The 23,270-nt window shown below is 32.0% G+C and overlaps 1 protein-coding gene across 1 annotated transcript in view; it reads left to right on the forward strand.

The window, feature by feature from the left end:
* Positions 1 to 23,038, forward strand: part of LOC122514612 (alpha-protein kinase 1-like) — a 59,662-nt gene extending 36,624 nt beyond the window's left edge. The window contains exon 2 of the mRNA XM_043631543.1: positions 22,671 to 23,038. Coding sequence (XP_043487478.1) covers positions 22,671 to 23,038 — 368 coding nt within the window. The remainder of the gene's footprint in view (positions 1 to 22,670) is intronic.
* Positions 23,039 to 23,270: the final 232 nt, after the last annotated feature.

Consider the following 23,270-nt stretch of genomic DNA (forward strand, 5'->3'; position numbering starts at 1 on the left):
ATGGATTATAAGTCATTTGAAAAAAGATTGTTTGTTTAATTATTTCTTTTTTTTTTTTTCTTTTTTTTTTTTAATTTAATAATCATCGCAAGTAACATGCATTTCAGTTTGACGAATATTTTCAAGCGTAAATGTGTGATAAAAATAATATTTAAAATACTAACATTAGCAACATTAAAAATTCTTTGACCACAGAATGTTATTCTTCATAGAATGCATTTTCTAATGAGATGAAATCGATTAGATATAGCGTGATAGATAGACGTGCGTGCAATAAAGCAGATAGAAGAGATCAAAAGACGCGTAATAAATCTGAAAATAAATTAATACCCATCTCCCATCTTTTATTTTCTCTTCTTTGATATTTTTTTTCTCTTAATCTGTTTTTTCTCTTTTCCTTTCTTTTCTTTCTTTCTTCTTTTTTTTCTTTTTTCTTTTCTTTTTTTTCTTTAATTCATTTTTATATAAAATAAACCGCGTCGAGTTGGTCGTTAAATTACGACGCATGTATTTCGACACTTATTTTAACGTGATTTTTATCGCATCGATGTGGCCGAGCTTAACGGTAATTAATCCTTGCGTATTTCTGTCGTAATAAGTAAGAAGCGAATATATACAAGCGTTATTTCATCCAACGGAATATTAAACTGTACGTTTATCCTACTGTTAATATTACTTTCAAGTTCTGATGTGCGTGGGCACAGAAAGTAGCTAACCGTGAGATAGGCGAGGCAACCAAGCGAGCAAGCAAACATCGATGTAATCTCGTTTCTCATTCCTTATTGTTAGATTTATTAACATATCATTATCATCAAAGTTCATCAACCAAATCGTATTAACTTAATAACATCACAGAGAAAATATCATCAACTAAAATTTCATTATTTTTTTATCGTTCAAACGCACTCAAATCTCCCGCCAAAAAATTATCGATAAATTCTATGCAATGTACCACGTAAATCGTAGACTGTTATTAGTCGAGTGTTTTAAATGTAATCAAATAAATGTTCGCGATACGTACAAATATTTTATTCGATGAAAACAGAATTGCGTATTAAGAATTTATTATAAAATACACTATCAATTATATTTGTATATATATACATCAATCGCTAATATTACAAATATATGTGGGATGCGAGCGCCTTCAAGCCAAACTTAAATAGGCATTCGTAAGAAGATTAGACGGTGGGCCCTGGATAGCTCAATGGTTAAAGAGCAGTCGTCCGGAAATCGGAAGATCCGGGTTCGAATCCCGGTCCAACGGCTCAATTTTTTCACGCGAATCCTACATATATATTTTGTTATAAATAACGAGATCGTTCATTTACAAAATATACAAAGTCGAATAAATTTCACTGATCCATTTAGATCGTCGAAAAGGTGTTCAAAATTGATGCCAAAAAATGGATCCTTGTAAACCAAAAAAAAAAAGAAAAATAACGAAAAAGAAAGAAAGGGAGGGGGGGATGGAGGTAAAGGAAAAGTTGTTGATTTATTTGAACGAGTCCAACGTGGCGTATCTACTTTATCGAGCGCTTAATTTATATAGTAGATATACCACGTGACATGTTGTGGAATGTCGATCCCTCTCGCGTTCTTCGTACATGGCGGGATGGAATTTGCGCGATGTATCCCAGTCATTCTCCCCATTAAATTACACGGAAACGGCTCTTCGCGCAATTACGCGGACATTGCGTTTCGATGAGACTCGCTTTATTCGTCGCGAAAGGATCCACGTTGCGAGTTCATCTTCCTTCTCATCCTCATCCTCGTCCTCATCCTCTTCATTTTTCTCCTCCACCTCGTCATAATCGTTGTTGTCGTTATTCCCGACGTTTAACGTCGATAAACGTCTCCAAGGAAAAAGATAAAGAGAGAGAGAGATAGAGAGAGAGATAAAAAGATTACGAGAACGACGAGAAAACTTTTCAAATCGAATCCTTCGTACTCGCCTGATGCCGCCGATACGTAACGAACGTAACTTCAATTTTAAGTATTTACAACTAATCGAATACGTTAGAACGAACGTGAAATTTGACGAAAGAAAAAAGTCATATAAATATTAAGAAAAATTTTCGCTTTCTCGTTAGAGACGTCATTTGGTGAATAACCGTGAGACAATCCGGACGTTTGATGGATAAATCATTTTCTACACTTCAATTTCTCCACACCGACATTTACCCGAGGTTTAACCAAACGAAATTACCGTCTCTCACTCTTTCATTCTCTATCTCTATCTCTCTCCCTCTCTCTCTCTTTCCCTTTCTTTCGTTATCTACATTTTAATTATTAATCACCATTTACATTATTTGATGTAACCTTATGATGGAAATGATGTTTTATTTGTTACGTCATTTTTATAAATAACCAGTTTTTATTGATCGATAATTTGATTATATTTTTTTATTATTGTTGAGTGATCAATTTTTTTGTTAGTTTCTTTTTTATACAAATATTATCTTAAACATTTTTATTCATTTCTCATATATATATATATATGATTATTAAATGATATATTATATATGATTATTAATGATATATATATATGATTATTAAACATTTTTATTTATTTCTCATATATAGTATATAATATTTAAAATATTTTGTTGTTACTAATAAACGTTTCCACTATACTTATGTTTTATTCAATTGAAATTTTTCGTTTCGTTCGATATACCTATTTTCGTTTTTCTCAATTCATTGATTGAATTGAATTTTTGTTATTTTATTCACCGAAACGATATAATCGAATCGCATTCGAAGAGACTCGAGGAAAATGGTATCGTCATCGTCTTCGACGTGATCGGTGTTACGTTTCTTGCAGGAAGTTATAGTTGCAGTCGATTTTGACTAATGCCTGTTAGCACAGCTGCCTTTGGATTTCGTTTTGTCACGGACGGATTACCAAATCGGCGAGGAAATTTGTATCCGTGTTTTGTAACGAAGACCAGGTTCCCCTTTTTTTTTTCCTTATTCCGAGGCCTGCTTTAGCTCGATCACGCTTTAACGCGCTCGTGCACGGATCCTGCGACGGAATATACCGACAAAACCGAAACACATAATCCTTTATTTTCATAATGAATCAGAGGAATTAAGATAATCCGTAACGGACACCGAATCCTCTATTAACAATTATTTATGTGTTAGATGTTCTTTTTATTTCAATTCGAAAATGTTTTGTTATAATTATTACAATACAATAAGTAAATTGTTTCTTAGTATCGATAGAAATTAATCATCATATCGTTAGAAAAATATTATACGCGATTTCAATATAATTTTCAAAATCAATCTACACCTCTAGAATGACACATTTATGTAAAACTTCTAATCTAAGATCCAGAAAAAACTTATGGAACCTTATAAAACAATAATTGAACCAATTTACGAAACAAATATTTCTAAATATATATATAACAAAAAAAACTATATAACATTTTGCAATTATTCCAGTACACGAGTACCTGAGAACTCAAACTTTTAACTTATAATACAGATAACGATTTATCATCTTGTCTTCCTTTTCTTTTCCTTTGAATTTCATTAATTCCGTAACTTGAATAAAGTTCGAAGATAAGTTAGCGAAAATGATTTTATGAGTTCAACCGGATGACGGAGGATGGATTTGATGGTTGATGAGATCGTAGTGGCAAGAGAACGGTGATTCGTCGGCCGTTAATCGTGCCTGTCCGTTCTCAACGTGGAAGATCGGGAAGGTCGTATCATTATCGTCGACGATTAGACTTCCTTTAACTTTACGCGAGTTCAGAGAGAGAGAGGTGGAGAAGGAGAGAGGAGTGAGGGAAGAAGTAGGAGGGATTTGGGGTGGTGAGGGGGATCGGGGGGAAGAGGGGGATGGAAGGATAAGGCATTAGACGGTTGCTAATTAGACTGCACCGCTTGTCGTGCATCGCCGACTGCAGCTACCGTCCGATGGAGACCCGGCAAAAATAAACGGGCAAGAAAGAGGTAAAGAGAAGAAATAAAAGAAGAAAGAAAAGAAGAAAGACAGCAGCAACAGCAGCATCGTAGTAGTAGTAGTAGTAGTAGTAGAAGAAGAAGAAGAAGAAGGAGCAGCAACAGCAGCAGCAGCATAACAGCAAAGACGACCATCCGTATTTTGCTCGACAGTTTTGTCATGTGTGTCGAGACTCGTCGTGTAAGTGATTTACGACAAATTGAGATCCTTTGAAACGGAGCCTTGCATTATCGAGCCGACTAACGGGGATCTAATAACGAAACTAATCATTTTTCTACCATTACGATAAAATTTTAATCTAATTTATCTTTATACACGATATAAATATCTATGTGTATGTATATATATATATATATATTTATATATATTTTGTTTTTTCTTTCTCATTTACTTGATCGGTATTTTATAAGTATGTTCTTAAAGTATATAATTATAAGATGAATAGATAGAGTGTTGCCATTATATTTTAAATCGATGGTTATAATATTTGTAATTTAATTAGAATTTGTATTAAGGTTTGCTCGGGAAAATTTTATTTGCAAATACTTGATCGAACGAAATTGCGATCTTTATTACGCAGCTATCACGAATTATAGAATAATTTCTCAAACGATTTGGAATTCAGAAAACAGAAAATAACAGAAAAGGGTCTCTGTAAAAATGTGACGAAAAAAAACTTCCGGTCGTCTCGAACATCCTTTTCTTTCTTCTTTTCTTTCCTCCTCAACTTGACTGATGTTTTTTATTCGTTTCCCAAGTGTTTTTATTCTTTTTCTTTTTGTTTTTTTTTTTTTATTCTTCCCTTTCGCGAAGGCAATTAATTCGAAGGTGGCTCCGAAACGTTCGGCAGGGAACAAAAGGTGTGCTCGGGAACGATCGGGAACAATCGAAAAGGAAATTAAGAATCCGTAGCGAGGTGGTAGTCGTTCTTTTTCATTGTTTCTTTCCTTCTCTGTCTATCTCTTTTTCTTTTTATCTTTAACAGGAGCGAAGTGAAAGAAAAGTAATTTTTTTTGTTTTTATTCGAGATCTTTCGTGATGCTCGAGTACTTTTTTAGCCCCATTAGCTTCTGGTTCGCGCGCTGTCATTCTGTTTCCATCGTTTTCCCTTTTTCCACTTAACGGCTCTTCTTTCAAAGAAAAATAAAAAAAAGAAAAAAGAATATAAAAAGGAATACGATAAAACAGAGAAATGAAGGAAAGAGAAAGAAAGCATCAAACTGAGGAGAGATAAGTATTATAAGTAAGTACCAGGGCAGTTGGCGCGCGAGCACACTGAAGAACGGAAGAGAAGAAGAGATGAAGATCAGAGGAAAGGAGAGGAGAAAAGGAAAGAGGAGAACTTAAAAACCAGCTTGACGACGTGATTACGAGTCTCCGCCATCCGACAAGAATTTGTTCAATCTTCGAGATCATCGTTGACTATGATGCTTCGCTACTATTCATTCCTCCATTTTGACGATTTACTATTAATCGATGATGGTTGTATCATTTCAAGATTGTTATTATAAAAATTGTCTAATCTTTCATTTTTATTTCTATGAGAAAATATTTATTAAGATACGCGTTTTCTTTTTTCTTTTTTTTTTTTTTTTAATTTATCGATATAAAAATTTATAAGGTACGAGATGAGATTATTGCGATTGCGAGATTTCAATTTTACCAAGAGATTGGTTTAAAGTTTCTGGGTATAGGGAAAGTTTCTAGATGACTTTTTTCAAAGTTTAAACTTACACTCTTCAGTCGAATTTATTTTAATCAAGATTATACTAAAACTACAAACTAGGTTAATCTAAGTAAAAAACTTTTAATACACCTTATATTTCGGTTAAGATTGCTTTTTCAGAAATTTTATATGTTTGAAATAATATTTTTATTGGAAAAATATTTATTTATATATTTTTTGTTCTTAATAAGTTGGAAAGAAAATATTCATTGGTAGCGTATTAGAAATATTTTGTAATTGGCAAATTGAAATTATAGAAAATGGCTAAAATGTTTCTAGGTGACTTTATTTTTAATAAATTAGTTAATTTCTTTCAACCCAGATTACACAAAACTACAAATTAGGTTAAATAGAAACTATCAAAATTAAAATTCATAATGAATTTATCAATTTACGTATTCCATCTTCTCCAATTTGTTAAAAACTCTTGGGAAGAGACAATGCATTAAATCCATTTCATGGTTTCCCATATAATTCTGTTTTAAATTCTTTTCATTTTTTCTTGTTTTTTTTTCTTCTTTTTTTTTTTAATGGATATTGCAAAGAAGCATTGATTCGTCAAAGTTTACTCGACTCGAAAAATGGATTAAATCGAGTTAAGATCGATCGAATCGAATGAAATGAAAAGCGAAACGTCCCGTTTATTGCCGCTTGTCTCCTCCTGTCAAAGGTTAACACGTTCACAATGACGACAACGTCATCGTACCGATACTCCGACGGATACTTCATGCTACTATAAAATCTTCTGATTCCTTTCACCAACCCAAACCACTCCTTCGTCTTCTCTGTTTTTATTTTTTTCGCGAAAGAAGAAGAAAACAAAACAAGAGAAAAAAGACAAAAATTATCCTCATATATAAGCTATAATAAAAAAGCATTTAATGAACAATTATTTCTTTTATTTAAAATTATATTTTACCGTCATATCAATTGCAAAAATAGAACTGATCATTAAAAAAAAAACTGGTGTGTGTACTTATATATGCACTTAAGAAGTTATACTTCTTTGCCGTACCAAAACGAACATAACCTCAATAACCTCAAAAATAACTTAAAAAGAAAACTTCAAAGAAAAAAAATAACTTCAAAAAATAATAATAATAATTATATATATAAGAAAGAATAAAAAAAAGAAAAAGAAAATATAAAAATATAGATATCAGTCCACACTAAATATTAGGGAGACATATTGAATTAATTTATGCGGCAACGGCCATGATGGCGCTGCGATAGCACTAATTCCCGCTTGATCATTTAAGTAAAGCAGCGCTGAGTATAATTAGTACTTGGATGGGTGACCCGCTTGAGAAAAAAAAGAGGAAGAAGAAGAGAAGAAGAAGAAAAGACAACTTCATGCCGTAAATTTGAAATCGTTTGCTTTCCCGCGCATCATAAATACCGACAAACTTCGTGGTGTCGATCGGAAAAAAATCACACACTCCCATCACATTTTCCCAAACGCACCAAAATAAGTATAACTTCAAAAAGAAAAAATAAAAGAAGGCGATAATTAATAATTAAATAAATATTAAAAATTTTCTAATTTACATGAGAATCATCCTAGAATATAATCGACATAAAAGTTCAACAATTGACTTAGAAATACGAATACGATAGAGAACATACATACTTTCCCTCCGATCGACAATAGAATAGTCATATTAATAATCCTTGTCTGTCTTCGCGAGCAAAAGTAAAAAAAAAAAAAATAAAAAGGAAAGGAAAAAAAAAAAGACATGAATTATTGAAGGTCTTAGCATTATGTTCAAACGGTAATAACGTGTTCACGATGTAATCGATTCGGTTCTAAATATACCTGTATTCGTATGGAATAATAGGAGCCGTGTTTTCAATCGTTTCGATAAAGAACTACCAATCGATTTGCATGGAAAATAAAAGAAAGGAAGATAAAGAGAGAGAGAGAGAGAAAAAAAAGAAAACAAAACAAAGAGACAAAAGGGAGAATATCGGAGAAGGAACGCCCAACGCTTTCGAATCGTTCATCGATGTCGATTAGTGACACGTAAGAGTGAAATCGTTCTAAGAGGGTGGCTTTTTCCTTATTTTCTACAGTTTTCTGTATATTTACTGTGTCTACATTTCATGTAGATACTTATCGTTAACGTATATAACAACTAGATATACTTAAATGTACGTATGTTTAGCATATATGTTTCTGCATGTGTATGTGTGTGAGTAGAAAGGGTACTCGCTACCGAGCATTACGTTCCATACGAATCCTCCCATTTCGAGCGGTTATTTCACGCTGATCGAGTATAGAATTTACTTTAACGTTACGTTGTTTTCTTTATTTCCTCTTTCCCTACCCTCCACGCACCCTCTCTCTCTCTCTCTTTCTCGTTCTCTTTCTTTTTCTCGTTTCTGATTATTTTCTCGAGGAGATAACCATTAAAGCATCGTAACGTGGAATGCTTGGAATTGTCCCTGCCAGGAACAAACGGTCCCCATTTAATGACGTTTCCCATGTTTTCCGGATTATCACTGTGTTTCAGTTATGCGTGAAATTTGTCTTCTCACGGATATATATTTCTTCTGTCTTGATTTTGATAAATGTATAATTACTGTAAATCATATTTATATTTTGTAAATGAATTATTTTGGTAAATGGTATAATTATGATAAATCGTAATTATATTTCGTAAATGAGTTTTTTTTTGATGAATGTGTAATAGCAATATATCTGTATAATATATTTATTTATTAGATTTGTTTTTTTTGGAATGCCGATTAGTACATTAGAACTCATATTTAAGTATCTTCAAATCTTTGCTTTATTTAAATAGAAAAAAGTGTATGTACCCTAAGGTGTACTTTATTTATTATTATAATGTATTTAGTATTTGTTATTTTATATTATTTTATTGAATTATTTATGATTTATAGAGAAAGTTAATAAAACAAAATTAATCGTATAATAAACGATAAAATAACATAAAATAAAAATAATTAAACATTAGTTCAATAGAATTAGTTCAAGTAGAACATTTTTAAAAATATATTTTGATTAAAGGTAAGGTTTTATATTAATCAAAAGTAAAATAATGACCACCCTAAACAGGTTTTGAAATCATTTACGTATTTATAATATTTCACAGCAATAGTTTGTCGACCTTTCGCTATGCGATCAACCTTTCGATCGACATTTACGAACGGCTGAGAGGTTCTAATGAAAAATTAAGAAAGTTATTGAAGAAAGCCAAAGTTCGTGTCTTCGAAGCCAAAGGGCGAAAAGTATGAATAAGAGAGAGAGAGAGAGAGAGAGAGAGAGAGAGAGGGAGGGAGAGAATGAACGAGTAAAATAAAGATAGAGAAAGAGGAAAAAAGGGAGTTTTCAAGAGGCGGCAAACCGGGAGCGACAGGTGCTCGATCCAAAGTGAAGAGAAAGAGTGGAAACGGTGAGAGTATCAATTTTCTGGGCCGACTGTTTCGTGTAATTAATACATCACGAAGGGAGGAAATTATTTCGTTCGGTACTCTCGTACACGCTCCTTCGTTTCTATCTATCTATCTATCTATCTTTATCTATCTATCTATCTATCTCCCTCACTCTTTCTAATTCTCATTCTCGTTCGCTTTCAAAACGCCGCTCTATCATTTGTCTAGTCGATAGCCACCGCCCTTCGATGCACGTGACGCCACTTTTCACCCTTCCCACCCCCCTTCCCCCTTCTCCACCCCCTCCACCCATTAGACTTCTTCGACCCTTCTTTATTCCTTCCTCCTACAATCTTTACCATTCTTACTCATTGAACTTTACATTTTTTATGACGCGCGCGCGCGCGCGTGAGCACATGGATAGTTGAATTTTAAAAAGAAATAATACTGCCCCGTCATACTTTTGTATTTCAACGAAATTGTTAATAAAAAAATTTGTCTATTTGATTGCAAAACGCGTGTGGCGTTGTAAATTGGTAAATAAAATTTCAAGAAAATATCGTTAAACGTTTCGCGCGGATATTTCATATTGTTGATCGTACTTTTGTATTTTAACAAAATTTGTAATATATCTTTTGGGATAATAAGTTTTTTTTATTAAATAGCAAATATATATTTTCAATTTTAAAATACAGGAAATGATTTTTCTAAAAGTATTACATTACTGAAATCGTTAAATCTTCGAAAAAAAGGAAAAGATAAATAAATGAGAAAGAAAGTTATTTAAAAAATGTCAAAACTTCCGCATTATATTTTGAAATATAAAGAAAAGAATTCTATTTTTGAAATAATTTATTTCTTTTTTTGGGGATCTTATTGTCAAGTCGTGCGTTATTGTATTTCACATAATTTATAGTATGTTTAAAAAGGAATGGCAGAAATATAGTTTAAGAAACTAGAACTATTAGAATCGATGACAGAAATGATTTTCCTCGAAGCATCGTGTTACCTAACCCAACGTGCGAGGAAAGTAAGAAAGGAATATTACACCCAAGGGACGGACTCGTGGTTGATTTTGTCCGGAAGGGCAGACTATTCTCGAAGAAAGCTTTGTTTCCTAATACGTAAATGAGCCTGCGGAAAGGTTCAGTTTATTTGAGTGACTCTAAAGTTATTATTATGATCTAATATTCCGTATCCACGTGTCTTTTATAATTAATTACTTGATGAAAGTATTTTTATCTACAATAATAATTACTTTTAATTATTCATTTTTTAAAAATACACAAACACGTTATCTTAAAATAAGTAAGAAATTAGTAGAAAGTAATTGTATTCGGACGCGTGTTTGCGTATTTACCCCCAAATTAAAATACAAATTAAATTCAACTTGGCTTTCATATTATAAAAAAAAGAAAAGTTATGCAAAATAATTCTAGTGCAAAGAATTAAAGATAAATGCATAATAATAATAATAATAATAATAATAATCCTAGATTCTCAAAATATCATAGGTTATGAAATCATTACTATTACAATGTGACAGATAATTTATTTAATTTCAATTAAAACGTGAGAGAATATTTAATTATAAAAAAAAAATAATATTATTTTTTTTATCGTACATTTGATACTAAATGTATAATTAAATATTGCGAAGTCGTTAAACTCGTTTAAACGAATGAAAGAGACGTAGAACAAAATCATAAGATTAGTTTTCTCGCTTGGGAATAAAGTAACGTTGACTCACACGCGAGGTTTGACTCGGAAGACCAAGAAGAACCAGCTTCTTGTAAAAGCGTGCATAGGGAAGAAATAAGAAAGGCGTGATGAAAGAAACGAAGATAAAAAATGCTTAGTGTGGCTTCTAATTGCAGAAGTGACGACGCCGTAACTAATGACTGAGAGAAGACGTCCTGTCAGTAATGTTTTGCGTCGAGACGCTCTAGCTAGCGTCTCTTTCTTTCTTTGCCAACTAACGTCGGAAACGTTTCAACGTTTCGACAATTTCAACACGAAAAATTCAACTATTTTATTCGTCTTCGTTTAGATTTTCTTTTTCGAACATTTTTTTTTTATATCGTTGGTATTACAATTTTTAAAGTAGTATAATGGTATAATATTACTTATATTATTATATACTTATAATATTATATTATACTTATACGTATACTTATAATATTACTTATAATAAAGTAGTATAAGTTAATTTACACGAGCCTACGGAATATACAAATAAGAGTTATATAAACAACAATTGTAAAGAAAAATAATGATGATACAATGTGTTGAATAAATATGAACAATAATTACGCTAAATCTTGATTTAGGAAACTAGGTTAAAATATATACGTTGAATTTTTATATTTCGAATAATAAATAATAATTTTTTATTCTCCGAGATAATGTGTGTAATTTGTCAACTGTCAAAATTCGATCGGATAAATTATTATAATAATCAAATAATGACAAAGTATAATTTATAAACTTTAAGAAAAAAGATATTAAGTAGATTTTGATAATATTTCATAAAATGTAACCGTCCGTCCTTTTTTTCAGGAACTCCAAAAGTTGTCAAATCTTTCAAATTTTTCTTCTTCTTCTTTCTTATTCTTATTATTATTATTATTATACTAACTTCTTTAACTTGCAAAGAAGGCGTAGATTGATTTTTTCCTTTTGGTTCGGGTCGACACGTGCGTTAGGCTGCAATTTTCGAAAAGCAACTCTCTGCGGGAATCTCTCATAGGAACGATAAAAGAAAATTACCGGAAGTCCACTCGAGAATACGCTGTAACCTTCGCGAAAATGAGCCTGTCCGCGCGAAACCTCGATTATTCTGTGTTCCTGACTTATATATGACAAACTGAAAACACGTATAGTTACGTTTACGTGTGTGTATCTTTCTCTCATTATTCTTTTTATCACCTAAGCGACTAACTTCGATTTAATACCCACACAGACTTTCAACAATGAATTCTTACCTTTTTTAAAGTAACTCAATTTTCATACTTGTAATATTAACTTTATACATACATACATACATACTTGATACAATCAACACATAATCTGCACATAGGAACTAGTTTATTCGCATTGAATTATTAATGAGAAAGAGCATGTTTTATGAACCGATAATGCTACTTAAATAAACTTGACGTTACTCCTTAACAAATAGTAACACTTCATTTATTTAATATATATATATATATATTTTTTTTTTTTTATTAATCTAAATTTCGACGTTGACGAATAATACGATGGGGTAATATAGTAACGCGAAAGTTTCTAAAGAGGTTTTCATTTCAAGTACTTGGGTATCAACACACGTTGGCTCGTTAATTATTTTCCTCGTGGTAAGAGTTCGTTAGAATCGGATTTCAAGGGGGACCAAAAGATCTGCTTGCTAAGAGAAAATAATCGCTTGGCGAAAACGCGAAGTAAAATTAGCCGTACAGGAAACAGTGAGGTAAAGAAACGAGGAAAAGAAATAAATAAATAAAGAAAGAAAGAAAGAAAGGGAAAAAAGGGCTAAGAGGGAAAGACTACGGAATTTCTCTCATAATTACGCTAATCAGCGGCACGTGAATCGAGCGGCTGTCTTTCGACGATTTCAAAGCCATGACAGAGAAAACGAGAAAGAGTAAAAAAGAGAAAGAGAGAGAGAGAGAGAGGGAGAGGGAGAGAAATACGTAAAAAGGACGAGAGGCGCCGGAAATAGACACGCGAGAAACGCTAAAGGGGTCGCACCACGAGAAAAACTGAATAATTTGTAAAAGATCTTTTCTCATTCTCTCTCTCTTAGCTAATAGGATCAGAGAGTAGCGCTCAAACGATCCTTGAAGCCGCTGTTATTTCAAGGAGACTACGTTGGAAAGAGAGACGTTTTCGTGTTCGTGACATTACGTCGCACTGTTACGTTGTTCGCGCTAAATTCTAAGAATACCTTCTTTTTTCTCTTCTCTCTTTTTTTTTTATTTTTTTTCTTACAACTAACTTTTTACAATCTCTTTACCGATAAATACTTTGGATCAAACAAATTTAATATATCTTTTATTTCTTCTTTTCTTATTATCAGTCATGGCTTGCTTTAATTTTTACACACTCGTGTGATTAAATGTGACAAATTATGTGATATTTTCGTCAACTTTTTTTTTTTCGTCACGATTTCATCTTACACGATGATGCATTTATCGACTGATCTGATCCGTAAATATTTGTAACTTTTTTTTTCCTTCTTCTTTTTTTTTTTATTAAGTCTTAGTCACGATTTAATTTAACACGTTGACGCATCGATTTGATCTAATCGAGAAATAGAGAATCTGTTATTTTTCTTTTATTTCTACTGACCTTTACAAAACTTGTCCAACACTTTGTGGTCATTAATGTTCTAAATTGTTTTTATGATATATTTAATGATGAGAAAAATTGTACCTTTGACATACGATAGCCGTTTAAATGTACCAACATTCGCGAGGTTAAACCGAGTGAAGCCGAATGAATGAACGAAAAAGAGAGAGAGAGAGAGGAATAGGAAGAGGAAGAGGAAGAGAGAGAGGGTTGAAGGGAAAGGAGAGAGAGTTTAGAGATGGTGCAAACACTCGTGTCTTCATCAACGACGTCTCGAGAAGGGAGACCACCCATCAGGCGCAATATCGTTTCATCAGCCGCTAATATCACTGCTTCGAGTGGTTCAACACCTTGTAACGCCAGGTGGAACGTCGGTGGCGCCGCAGGAAGTCCTAATGAAGACAAATCTCACCCAAAATGGCGACCGAGCTTATTTCCTGCTCCACCTCAACCTTCTCTAGTTCAACCTTCCCCTTCCATCTTCTTCTTCTTTATTTTTCTCACTCCTGTGTCCTCATATTATCGTCAAGGAACCACCATCTTCCTTCTCTTTCTCATTTTGTCTTGAATTCATACAACGGTCGACTAATTAAAAGTACAAATTTAAAAAAACCAAAAGAAACTTAACAATTATGAACCTTTTTCTCTTTTTTTTCTTTTTTTTTGTTTTGTTTGTTACCTCGACAACGCGAACGAAGAAGAACTTCGCACAACAACGTTCTCCCTTAATTAAGAAAACATTTTTTAATCTCGAGAAAATTGTGAATCAACTTCCCCCTCCAACCACCTTCACCCTGTCTCTCTCTTTCTCTTCGTTTTTCATGTTGGTTAATGTCCGACTAAAATTAATTCAAGCACATTCGTGTTTTTCGTACGTGGCAAAGAAAAGGGAATGGGGCAGCGGGAAGATGAGGAAAGTTTAGAAAGACGGGAACGTCGTCGAGTTACATTTACCCGTCTCGATATACAACTCGAAAAAGGATGACCAGAGGGGGTAAGTAAGTAAGTAAGTAAGTAAGTAAGTAAGTTAGTAAGTAGGTAGGTAGGTGAGTATAGTGGGAGGGAGGGAGGTTAGGTCTGAAGGAAGGATTCGTAGAAATAAGGTAAAAGAAGAAAAAAAGAAGAAAAGGTAAGAAATAAAAAATTAGGGAAAGGGAGAAAGAGAAGGAGGTGGAGGAGGAGGAGGAGGAGGAGAAGAGTCGTGGGCGAAATCTGCGAAAAATCGAGCGATAAATCTCGAACGTGACCGCGGTTGTGCCGTCGTTCTGCCCTTGGCGTCTAAACGACTAAATAAGTGTTCCAATTTCAAAATTACCCGCTAAACGATTTGTGGGCCGGCAGAAAATATATCGTTGACATGTGGGCAAAGCCCCTCAGGGTTTGCCGGCCGAAAGGGATCTTCCTGACGTTTCACTGTGAGAATGAGAAAGATAGAAAGAAAGAGAGAGAAAGAGAGAGAGAGGATTACTAGAAAGAGAGGAAAGATAGAATGAGAAGGAGAGAGAGTGAGAGAAACTTAGCTCGCTGCTCGCTGCTGGGAGACAAATGACCGTCTACCGACGGAAGACGCTTCCAAATTGCTCCATGGTGGTGGTGTCGTTGTACCATTTTATGTATATCCCTCTTCCTCTTTCTCTGTATTCCACTTTCTTCCTATTTTCTTCGAATATCCTCACAGTCGTCTTCGGGCAGACGACCTATTAGCGAAACATTCAGTCCACGTGACGCGTGCCACGAGCGATTTCACGGGACTCTTCTTCTTATTATTTTTCTTATTCTTATTCTTATTCTTATTCTTTTTATTTTACTTCTTCTTCTTCTTCTTCTTCTTCTTCTTTTTATGTTTTATCTTATTTTCCATGGGAAATGATTTGTTCGATCGAAATAATTTTGTGGAAGAAATATTAAATCATGAAAATTCTCTCTTTTCATACGTTTTCATGATATTTAAGGAAAAATATCTAGTCGCGTAGGAATGATTTTTTTTTGATCAGGGTTTATGAGTATATGCAAATGAACACTTTGCACATTGCTTGAGATTTTGTGTAGTTTAACAGTAAACTTTTTAAGCGACTATGTGTGTACTATGTTACTGTAGTTATTATAATTAGCGACGCGATATAATACTCGCTATTTTACTTCCTCGATGTAACGTTTTTGTTAGTTAGTTAGCTAAGATCTACGTAGTTTCGTTTATTTACAAATCAGTACTACTTTCATTCCCACGATCTTTTTTTATTTAAAAAATATCAATGAAAATTATTTATTTTTTTTTCTTCTTCTTCTTCTTATACAGAAAATATTCAATAACAATTAATTTATTTGACTCTCAAACCAACGTCCCTTACATTTTTATCGTCGTTTACATCAATGTGTGGGATAACGTATGAAAGATATTAATGAGAAATAATATTTTGTTTTGATGTATAAAAAATATTCGACGAACAATTAACGTATTTAGTTCAACGCGAATGATATTAAACAAAAATGTATTTTATTATTTCGTTAATGATCTTTCACACACTGTTGGAAACTGGTATCTCCTCGTAAAATATCAGCTCGAACTCGTAAAACGTTGTCACGCTACGATATCTTTCGTTTTTCTACAAAGCCACAACTATCGAGGATCGATTGAAGCATCGAACGGAAGGATTTTTGCTTCGGGCAAAGAACTCTTATATTGTAGAAAACGACTTTCGTAGCTTGTCAACCAATGTACAATTTTCTTTTTTCTCGTTCGATGGGCACAAGAAGATTCAACGTGGTCGACTAGTTTTTTCGTCTCGCTCCAAAAATCACGTTGGTTGTTTATTGTTAAGCGAAACGTTACGTATCATTTTGCCGATAATTATGACAGTAATTTAACTTACAAAAATTATACTAATTTATATTTATATAATTTTATAATTGTGCCGTGGGTTAAAAAATTAGAACAGTAGACTAATTAACAAGTGAAGCAATGAAAGAGAAAAATTTAGTTCATAATTTATTAAATAATATTAATAATATACATTATTTTATATATTAATAATATCAAATAAATCATACAATTTATTTTTCTAATTTTTTCATTTAATCCACTGTCCCAATTACCAGCACAATTATAATTTCCTATCTATCTATCTATCTATCTATCTATTTATTTCTCTTTATTTCCTTTTTTTTTATTTTTCTTTCATTTGAAACATCTCGTGTAGGTAAAGATAATTTCGCGTAGTTATTACGCTTCTTTCAAACGTTTCAATTACTTTCTACACGTTATACACCCAAGCAGATAGTTATTTGTTAGCAGTAACGAGCTACTCGTTGTTCAAAGAAGAAAGGAGATTGTTGGGAGAAGAGGGGAGAGGTCGTTAGAATCGCGTGTAGTAAAATAAAATGGAATGCAGGAAATTAGTATAAGAAAAAACTTCATCTATAAAATACACAGTTTATCTAATGCAGCAATAAAAAACAAAACAAAACAAAAATAACATTATACTAATGTTTAAACGTGATAGTTAAGTTAGATACAAATATATATATATATATAAAATTATCTTAGAAAAATAATTATCTTGGAAATACTAATAGAGGACTAAATTCAAATGCTGAGAGAAACGTTTGAAACGGAGAAAATCGAGGAGCGTTAAATTTGACTAACGAGAAATTGTTACCAAATAATCTATTAACTGGCCGAGCTATCGTCAAGAGAAGGAAACGTTGTGTCACGGCTTTTAACCGTCGACAATATTCTAGACGAGTGGGTTTCGTTCGAGCGGAACCAAGATGGCTGTCGCCGACAATGTTGTTTTCACTACAGAATGTATTCATGTGTCGATAATTATAGCAAAATATTGAAATAAATCGAGCAATATAAGAGTTATTCAACTTATGTTTTATAATATGTTGTAATTTAAATCCTGTTTCGAATAGATTATTAATATATTCTTTCTAAACTTTGATTTAATCTACTATATCATTATTAATGGCAGGCATATGTTTTGGGTTGTCTGGAAAGTTCGTGCTAACTTATTAATGGGCAAACATATAATCAAATTAAACTATATATAAAATAACTGTAATAGTATATAAATGAATGTTATTCAAATATTTGATTGCTTGGAAAGTTTGCGTTGATTTATAAATATTATTTCATACGTATTTTTAATTGATAAATAATATAAAAATTAAAATATAAATATATATAAACTAAAATTCATTTGTTAAACGTGAATAATATATTTATTTAATAAAAATATACATTGAATAATTGTAAATTATCAACCTGCATATGAACGTGGGGTGAAAAGTTTTCAACCTAAACAAAAAAGAAAAAATCATTTATTTTCATACATATATAAGATGTATTAATAAATCTGCTAAAAGTCGATGATTAAATGTATTGGTGCGCATGCGTGTGATCTATAGTCTCGGTCAGAACGTTTAGAACAGACATAAACATTCTTAACATTCGCTTGTATTTGAAGTATTGAAACGGAGGTCAAAGCTTTAGTTTACTTTAAACGCTCGTCCTGTGAACACGTACATAATTTATCGTCTTCGAATACGAACAGTTAAGAAATCATTTAATAAATTAAATACGTTTTTTGACAAATCAAATTAACACATACGTTCAATAATAAATTAAACTCTTGCACGTACCAAACACACATACACATTTAATAATATTTAGATATACATCATACACACACACACACACATGCATACCTTTAATATTATCACTAAATAAATCCTGTACATGTACATACATACATAAATTAATGTATATGAAATACATTAGGGAAAAAAGTCGTAAAAAATAAACAAACACTTCATAAAATTCATGTGTACTTGAAACAACGGGATGAGAAATGTTTTAGTTTAGTGTTTCAATACTCGTTTTATTAACACGCATATAATTTATGGAACTTTTTAATAAGATTGGTACGTATTTTACAAATTTATAGATTAATTTTACACACACACACACACACACACACACATATTAAAACGATTATTGTTCCTTTTTTTAATTTTTACTTCCAAATTCGATGAATTCCAATTTTCGAAGGGAAAAAAAAGAAGTATGAATCTTATTTTCGTAATATAGAACTGTTGTAACTTAGAATCGTTTAGAAGTTAGAACGACATAGTTGAAAGGAAGGAATAGAGTGAGAGAGGATGCGTTGCGAAAGGACACAGCCGCAGCGGCGAATTCGTGAACATCAAACGAATTAAATCTCCGCCGAGAGTCGACCGCAGAAACTAATATCTCGTCTCGAAAACCGTTCTCCGTTCTTCTTCCGTTCGTTCGCCGACTCCTTCTTCTTCTTCTTCTTCTACTTCTTCTTCTTCTTGTTCATCGTCGTCGATTTTCGACGTCGTCCTTCTGCTGATTTTTACTGGTGCCGAAGGACGAGAATTCTTTCCGATCCTTATCGATATTTTTCTCATTCGGCTACTGTGATACGCCATCTTTTAAATTAACTTAATTTACGGTATTTTTTTTCTTCGCCCCCCCCCCCCCTCCAATCGTTTCTCAATTTATTTATTATAAAATATTTATCTAATTTAATAATCTTATTGGATTATTGGTCTATAAATAATATTCGGAATTTTGTTTAAATAGAAATATTACCAGTTTTGATTTAAATTTGAAATATTAAAAATTCATCAAATAAAAATAAATATATTGTTGTCGTATAATTTGATTTACTTATAAGATATATTTCTAATTTGGAATAAATAATATCAATGTATTATAATTTATTACAAATTCCGATATTATAGATCAATGCAAATTAATTGCTAATAAAAATATATTAATTTGTTATAATCGTGACCAAGTGAAATATTTTTCTACGAATATTATAATTATTATAAATGATGAATAATTTTATTATCGTATAAAATGGGGATTGCAATAGTAATTTATTTTGAAATTTGTTAACTCGTGTTATGGCAGACGAGGAGACATAGAGGAATTTCAGTATCTGTCTGCTGTCGTTAAAAGAGAAAAAGTAACAAACAAAAATAAGAACAAAACGAAATAGAAAAACCAAATGATCGCTCGGCTTTCAAATTTTTTTACGTGTCTTTGCGGTCGAAAGGAAGGTTCGACTGTTGCTATAACTGCGCGAAAACCACCGTGCACCATCGACTTCCTTCGTCACAGTATTCTTTCGAGTGGGGTCCTTCCTCATCGTATTTGTCCTTCCATTTCGTCGAAATACAATTTTCGAAAAGGCCACGTGAGGGACTTCGAAATTTGAAATACGAAATTGGCAGTCGATATTAGAATCAAATTTGTTATCTTACTTGAAACAAATAAACAGGATTTCGAGTACTAAATTAAAAGATTTGAATACTTAACTACGAATCAACAATCTGTGTATATTAATTTAAACAGTAACTGATTTTTACTAAAGTTTCAATTTTTTACAATTTGTGGTATTCACTTCGATAATAAATAAAATAATAATTGTTAATTAGTTTTTGTAAAATCAATAGACGAATAGCAGTAATATTTAACGCAATATGTTAATTCAAAAATAATTAATTATTCGACATATCATGAGAGACTAGTTTACAATCAAATTTTATCTATTCTACTTATATTTTTTAACTCTGTTAAATAGAAGAATTTTACTATCGACGGTTTATTTATACTATAATTTATAAGATAAATCGGCTTTTCTCAAAATTTGATACTCGCTTTAAATATAAATAAATTCATTTATAATTATCGTAAAATTAAATGAAAAGCAGTAATATATTATCGCAGTATATTAATTAATTAAAAAACGAAAAAAAATAAATAAAATAACATGACCTCCCTCGTATCACGTTCATTATAAAATTATTCTATTCAGCTCGTATACTTAAAAAAAACATTTTATCGCTTCGCAAATCTTCGAGGAAAGTTATCCGGATTAAGAATGTAATATCGAGAAGAGATCGTTAAAGATCTCCAATACGAGAGCCACTACAACCTACGGGCTAATGTAACTGACATGAGAGAAGAATTTCCTTCGAGAGAAGATACATTCATTTCACCCTAGTCGAGAAAGTTAGGTTATGTTAGTCATTTTCATCGAACATGGTCTAACAACGTGAACGTTCTACTAATATGAAACAAAACGTACAGATAGAAAAAAATAAAAACAGAGAGAGGGAGAAAGAGAAAGAAAGAAAGAGAGAGAGAGAGAGAAAATCGATGGAGTCTCTTTATTCAAGCAAAATGATTTTTTCGAGGGACTGTACGAGTCTGGTTGCGCAGGTGTGACCGATGGCGGCGGCCTTTGATCCTGGAGCAACTCCTCGGCTACTTTGTCCACGACTCATCGCGTTCGTCCGCCCTTCTACTATCTTTCTCTTTCTCTGTTTCTTCTCTCTTTTTCGTCATTCGCTTCGATTACTTCTCCTAGCGGGCAACGCCTTTCGCGAATACGGCCCTGTTGCGTTCCTCTCTTTCTTCATTTTTTTTTTTAACATCCATCCATTTTTTTCGAGTCATCCTCCTTCGACGCGGAAAATATCATTGTCATTTCCAACGAGAGTAACTCTCTCTCTCTCTCTCTATCTCTCTTTCTAGGTCTTTCGAAATAACCTATAAGGTGTGATTTAAGTACTTATCTGATTTATATTAAGTATCGAGTTATCTCGCAGATTATTCGCCATTGCGACGAATAATATGCGTTTTTTGTGTTATGTTATTTTTTTTTTAATAATGGTTATATTTACGGGGAAAATAATTCTATGGTTTTGTTAGAAAATTGTATGAGAGATTGAGAGAGATCGTTTGTATGAATAATTTTTGTATAAGTATTTATGCATGAAAATATATTTTTGTTTGGTAATTGCATATTATCATCGTGATAAATGATACGAATTTTGTTAAATAATTTGTTATGATAATTTATAGGTAAAGGGATTCTGTGTTTTGTTTAGATCATTTTAATAGTCATTTATGATCCGAATATAATTCTCTTATTTTGTTAGAAATTTTTGTAGGTTATTCGAGTGGGGAACGATTGCGTAATTTGATCAGAGATTTTAACTAGTGATAAAGAAAGATCGTTTATACGAATAATTTCTATATTAGAATTTTCTTATGGAAATATTTCCTTTATTTATAATTACACAATATAATACAGTTGTGTAATAAATAATTTTGTTCAGATTATTTTTAATTATAATTAATTAAGATATATCATTTATATACGAATAACAACTTTCATATAGAAACTCGTATCCGGAAACATTTCGTTTAGTAATTACAGAACGTTATTTACGTGTTAATAGGTTTAAAAGTAACATTACAGAATAATAACCCATAACGTTCGTTATTTCTTATTGAATAATAAAAACTAAACAATAATTGACTATGATTTTTTCAACTAATAGCTGTGGTCAGTAAAAAGCACTCTGACAAAAAACATTACGTTTTGTACTTAATTAATGAAATGTTTCCGGATGTATCGTGGTTTAACATATGAAAGTTATTTCAAATGATCTAGTAAATCATTTATAGAAATTTCTAACGAAACTATTGAACCAAAGTGTACACTACAATGGATTCAATTTTTTGATAACGTGCTCGCGGAGTATTTTTTGTTTATTTTTTTGTTTTGTTTCAAATAGATTATTTTTTTAAACGTTGAAAAAATTTCTCTTCTACAAGGAGAATAAAAGAATTTCACGTTCTTCTTCGAGAAGTTCGTTTTCGTTCACACCTATCTCTATCTCTCTCACCGAATTCCAAGAGGATAGAACACCGGAACGAATGCGTAATACGATTTTTATGGAGAAGTAGCTTGACATGTCTTGAAAATGCATCTGATTTGTGACTCGTAGGTTAAAAATAATTTTAAAAGGGAACAGATCTATAGAGAAATAGAAATAGAAATAGTAATTCTATCGTTTTCTCTAAGCTTGCATCTACATATTTTTATAAAATAGAAATAACTTTTGATATTTATCGTATTACTATCTAATAAAAATTTATCTTCAGTATTTTAAACAAAAACAAATTCTCTTTTACAAAATATTAAAAAATTCTTACTACATAAATAACTTGAATTAACTCAACATATCTTAACACACACATTTTTATATATATTTGTTCAAGGAAAAATATTTCAAATAAATAAAAATATACTTCGAAAAAACAATATTGATCCCTGTTGAAAATTTCAATCGCATTAATTTGTTGTTTTTCCTTTTCTGTTACAGAACAAGCGAATCACTTGAACCTGTTCAACAATCGTCAGCAACCGAAGAAAAAACGTAAAAGTCGGACAGCGTTTACGAATCAACAGATCTACGAGTTAGAAAAACGTTTTCTTTATCAGAAATATTTGAGTCCAGCTGATAGGGACGACATAGCACTTAAATTGGGTCTGAGTAATGCCCAAGTGATCACGTGGTTCCAAAACAGAAGGGCGAAGCTTAAGAGGGACATGGAGGAGTTGAAAAAGGACGTGCAAACGGTGAATCCTCTTTTGGTTGCTCAACATCATAAAACATTTCTGGAGAACGTGCAAGATCTTGGAATTTTGAAGAAACGGCCGCTACCAAGTTCGATGGAAGAAAAATCGTAGAAGAAGAAAAACATCAAACATATTTCCATTGGTTATTTTTCATTGAAACACACGATCGCGAATGAAAGAAAATGAATGTTTTTTTCTTTGATTTATTCGCCGAAGAAAATAGTATGAAAATCAAAGCCAACGACGGGTCGTTCTTTTAACGAAATTATTTCGAGAACGTGAAAGAAACGTAATAGTGAACTTCGTTATATAATAGACATTTATTCGATATTATTATCGATTT

Source organism: Polistes fuscatus, unplaced genomic scaffold (genome assembly GCF_010416935.1).
Source record: "Polistes fuscatus isolate 324 unplaced genomic scaffold, CU_Pfus_HIC Scaffold15, whole genome shotgun sequence".
NCBI lineage: Eukaryota > Metazoa > Arthropoda > Insecta > Hymenoptera > Vespidae > Polistes > Polistes fuscatus.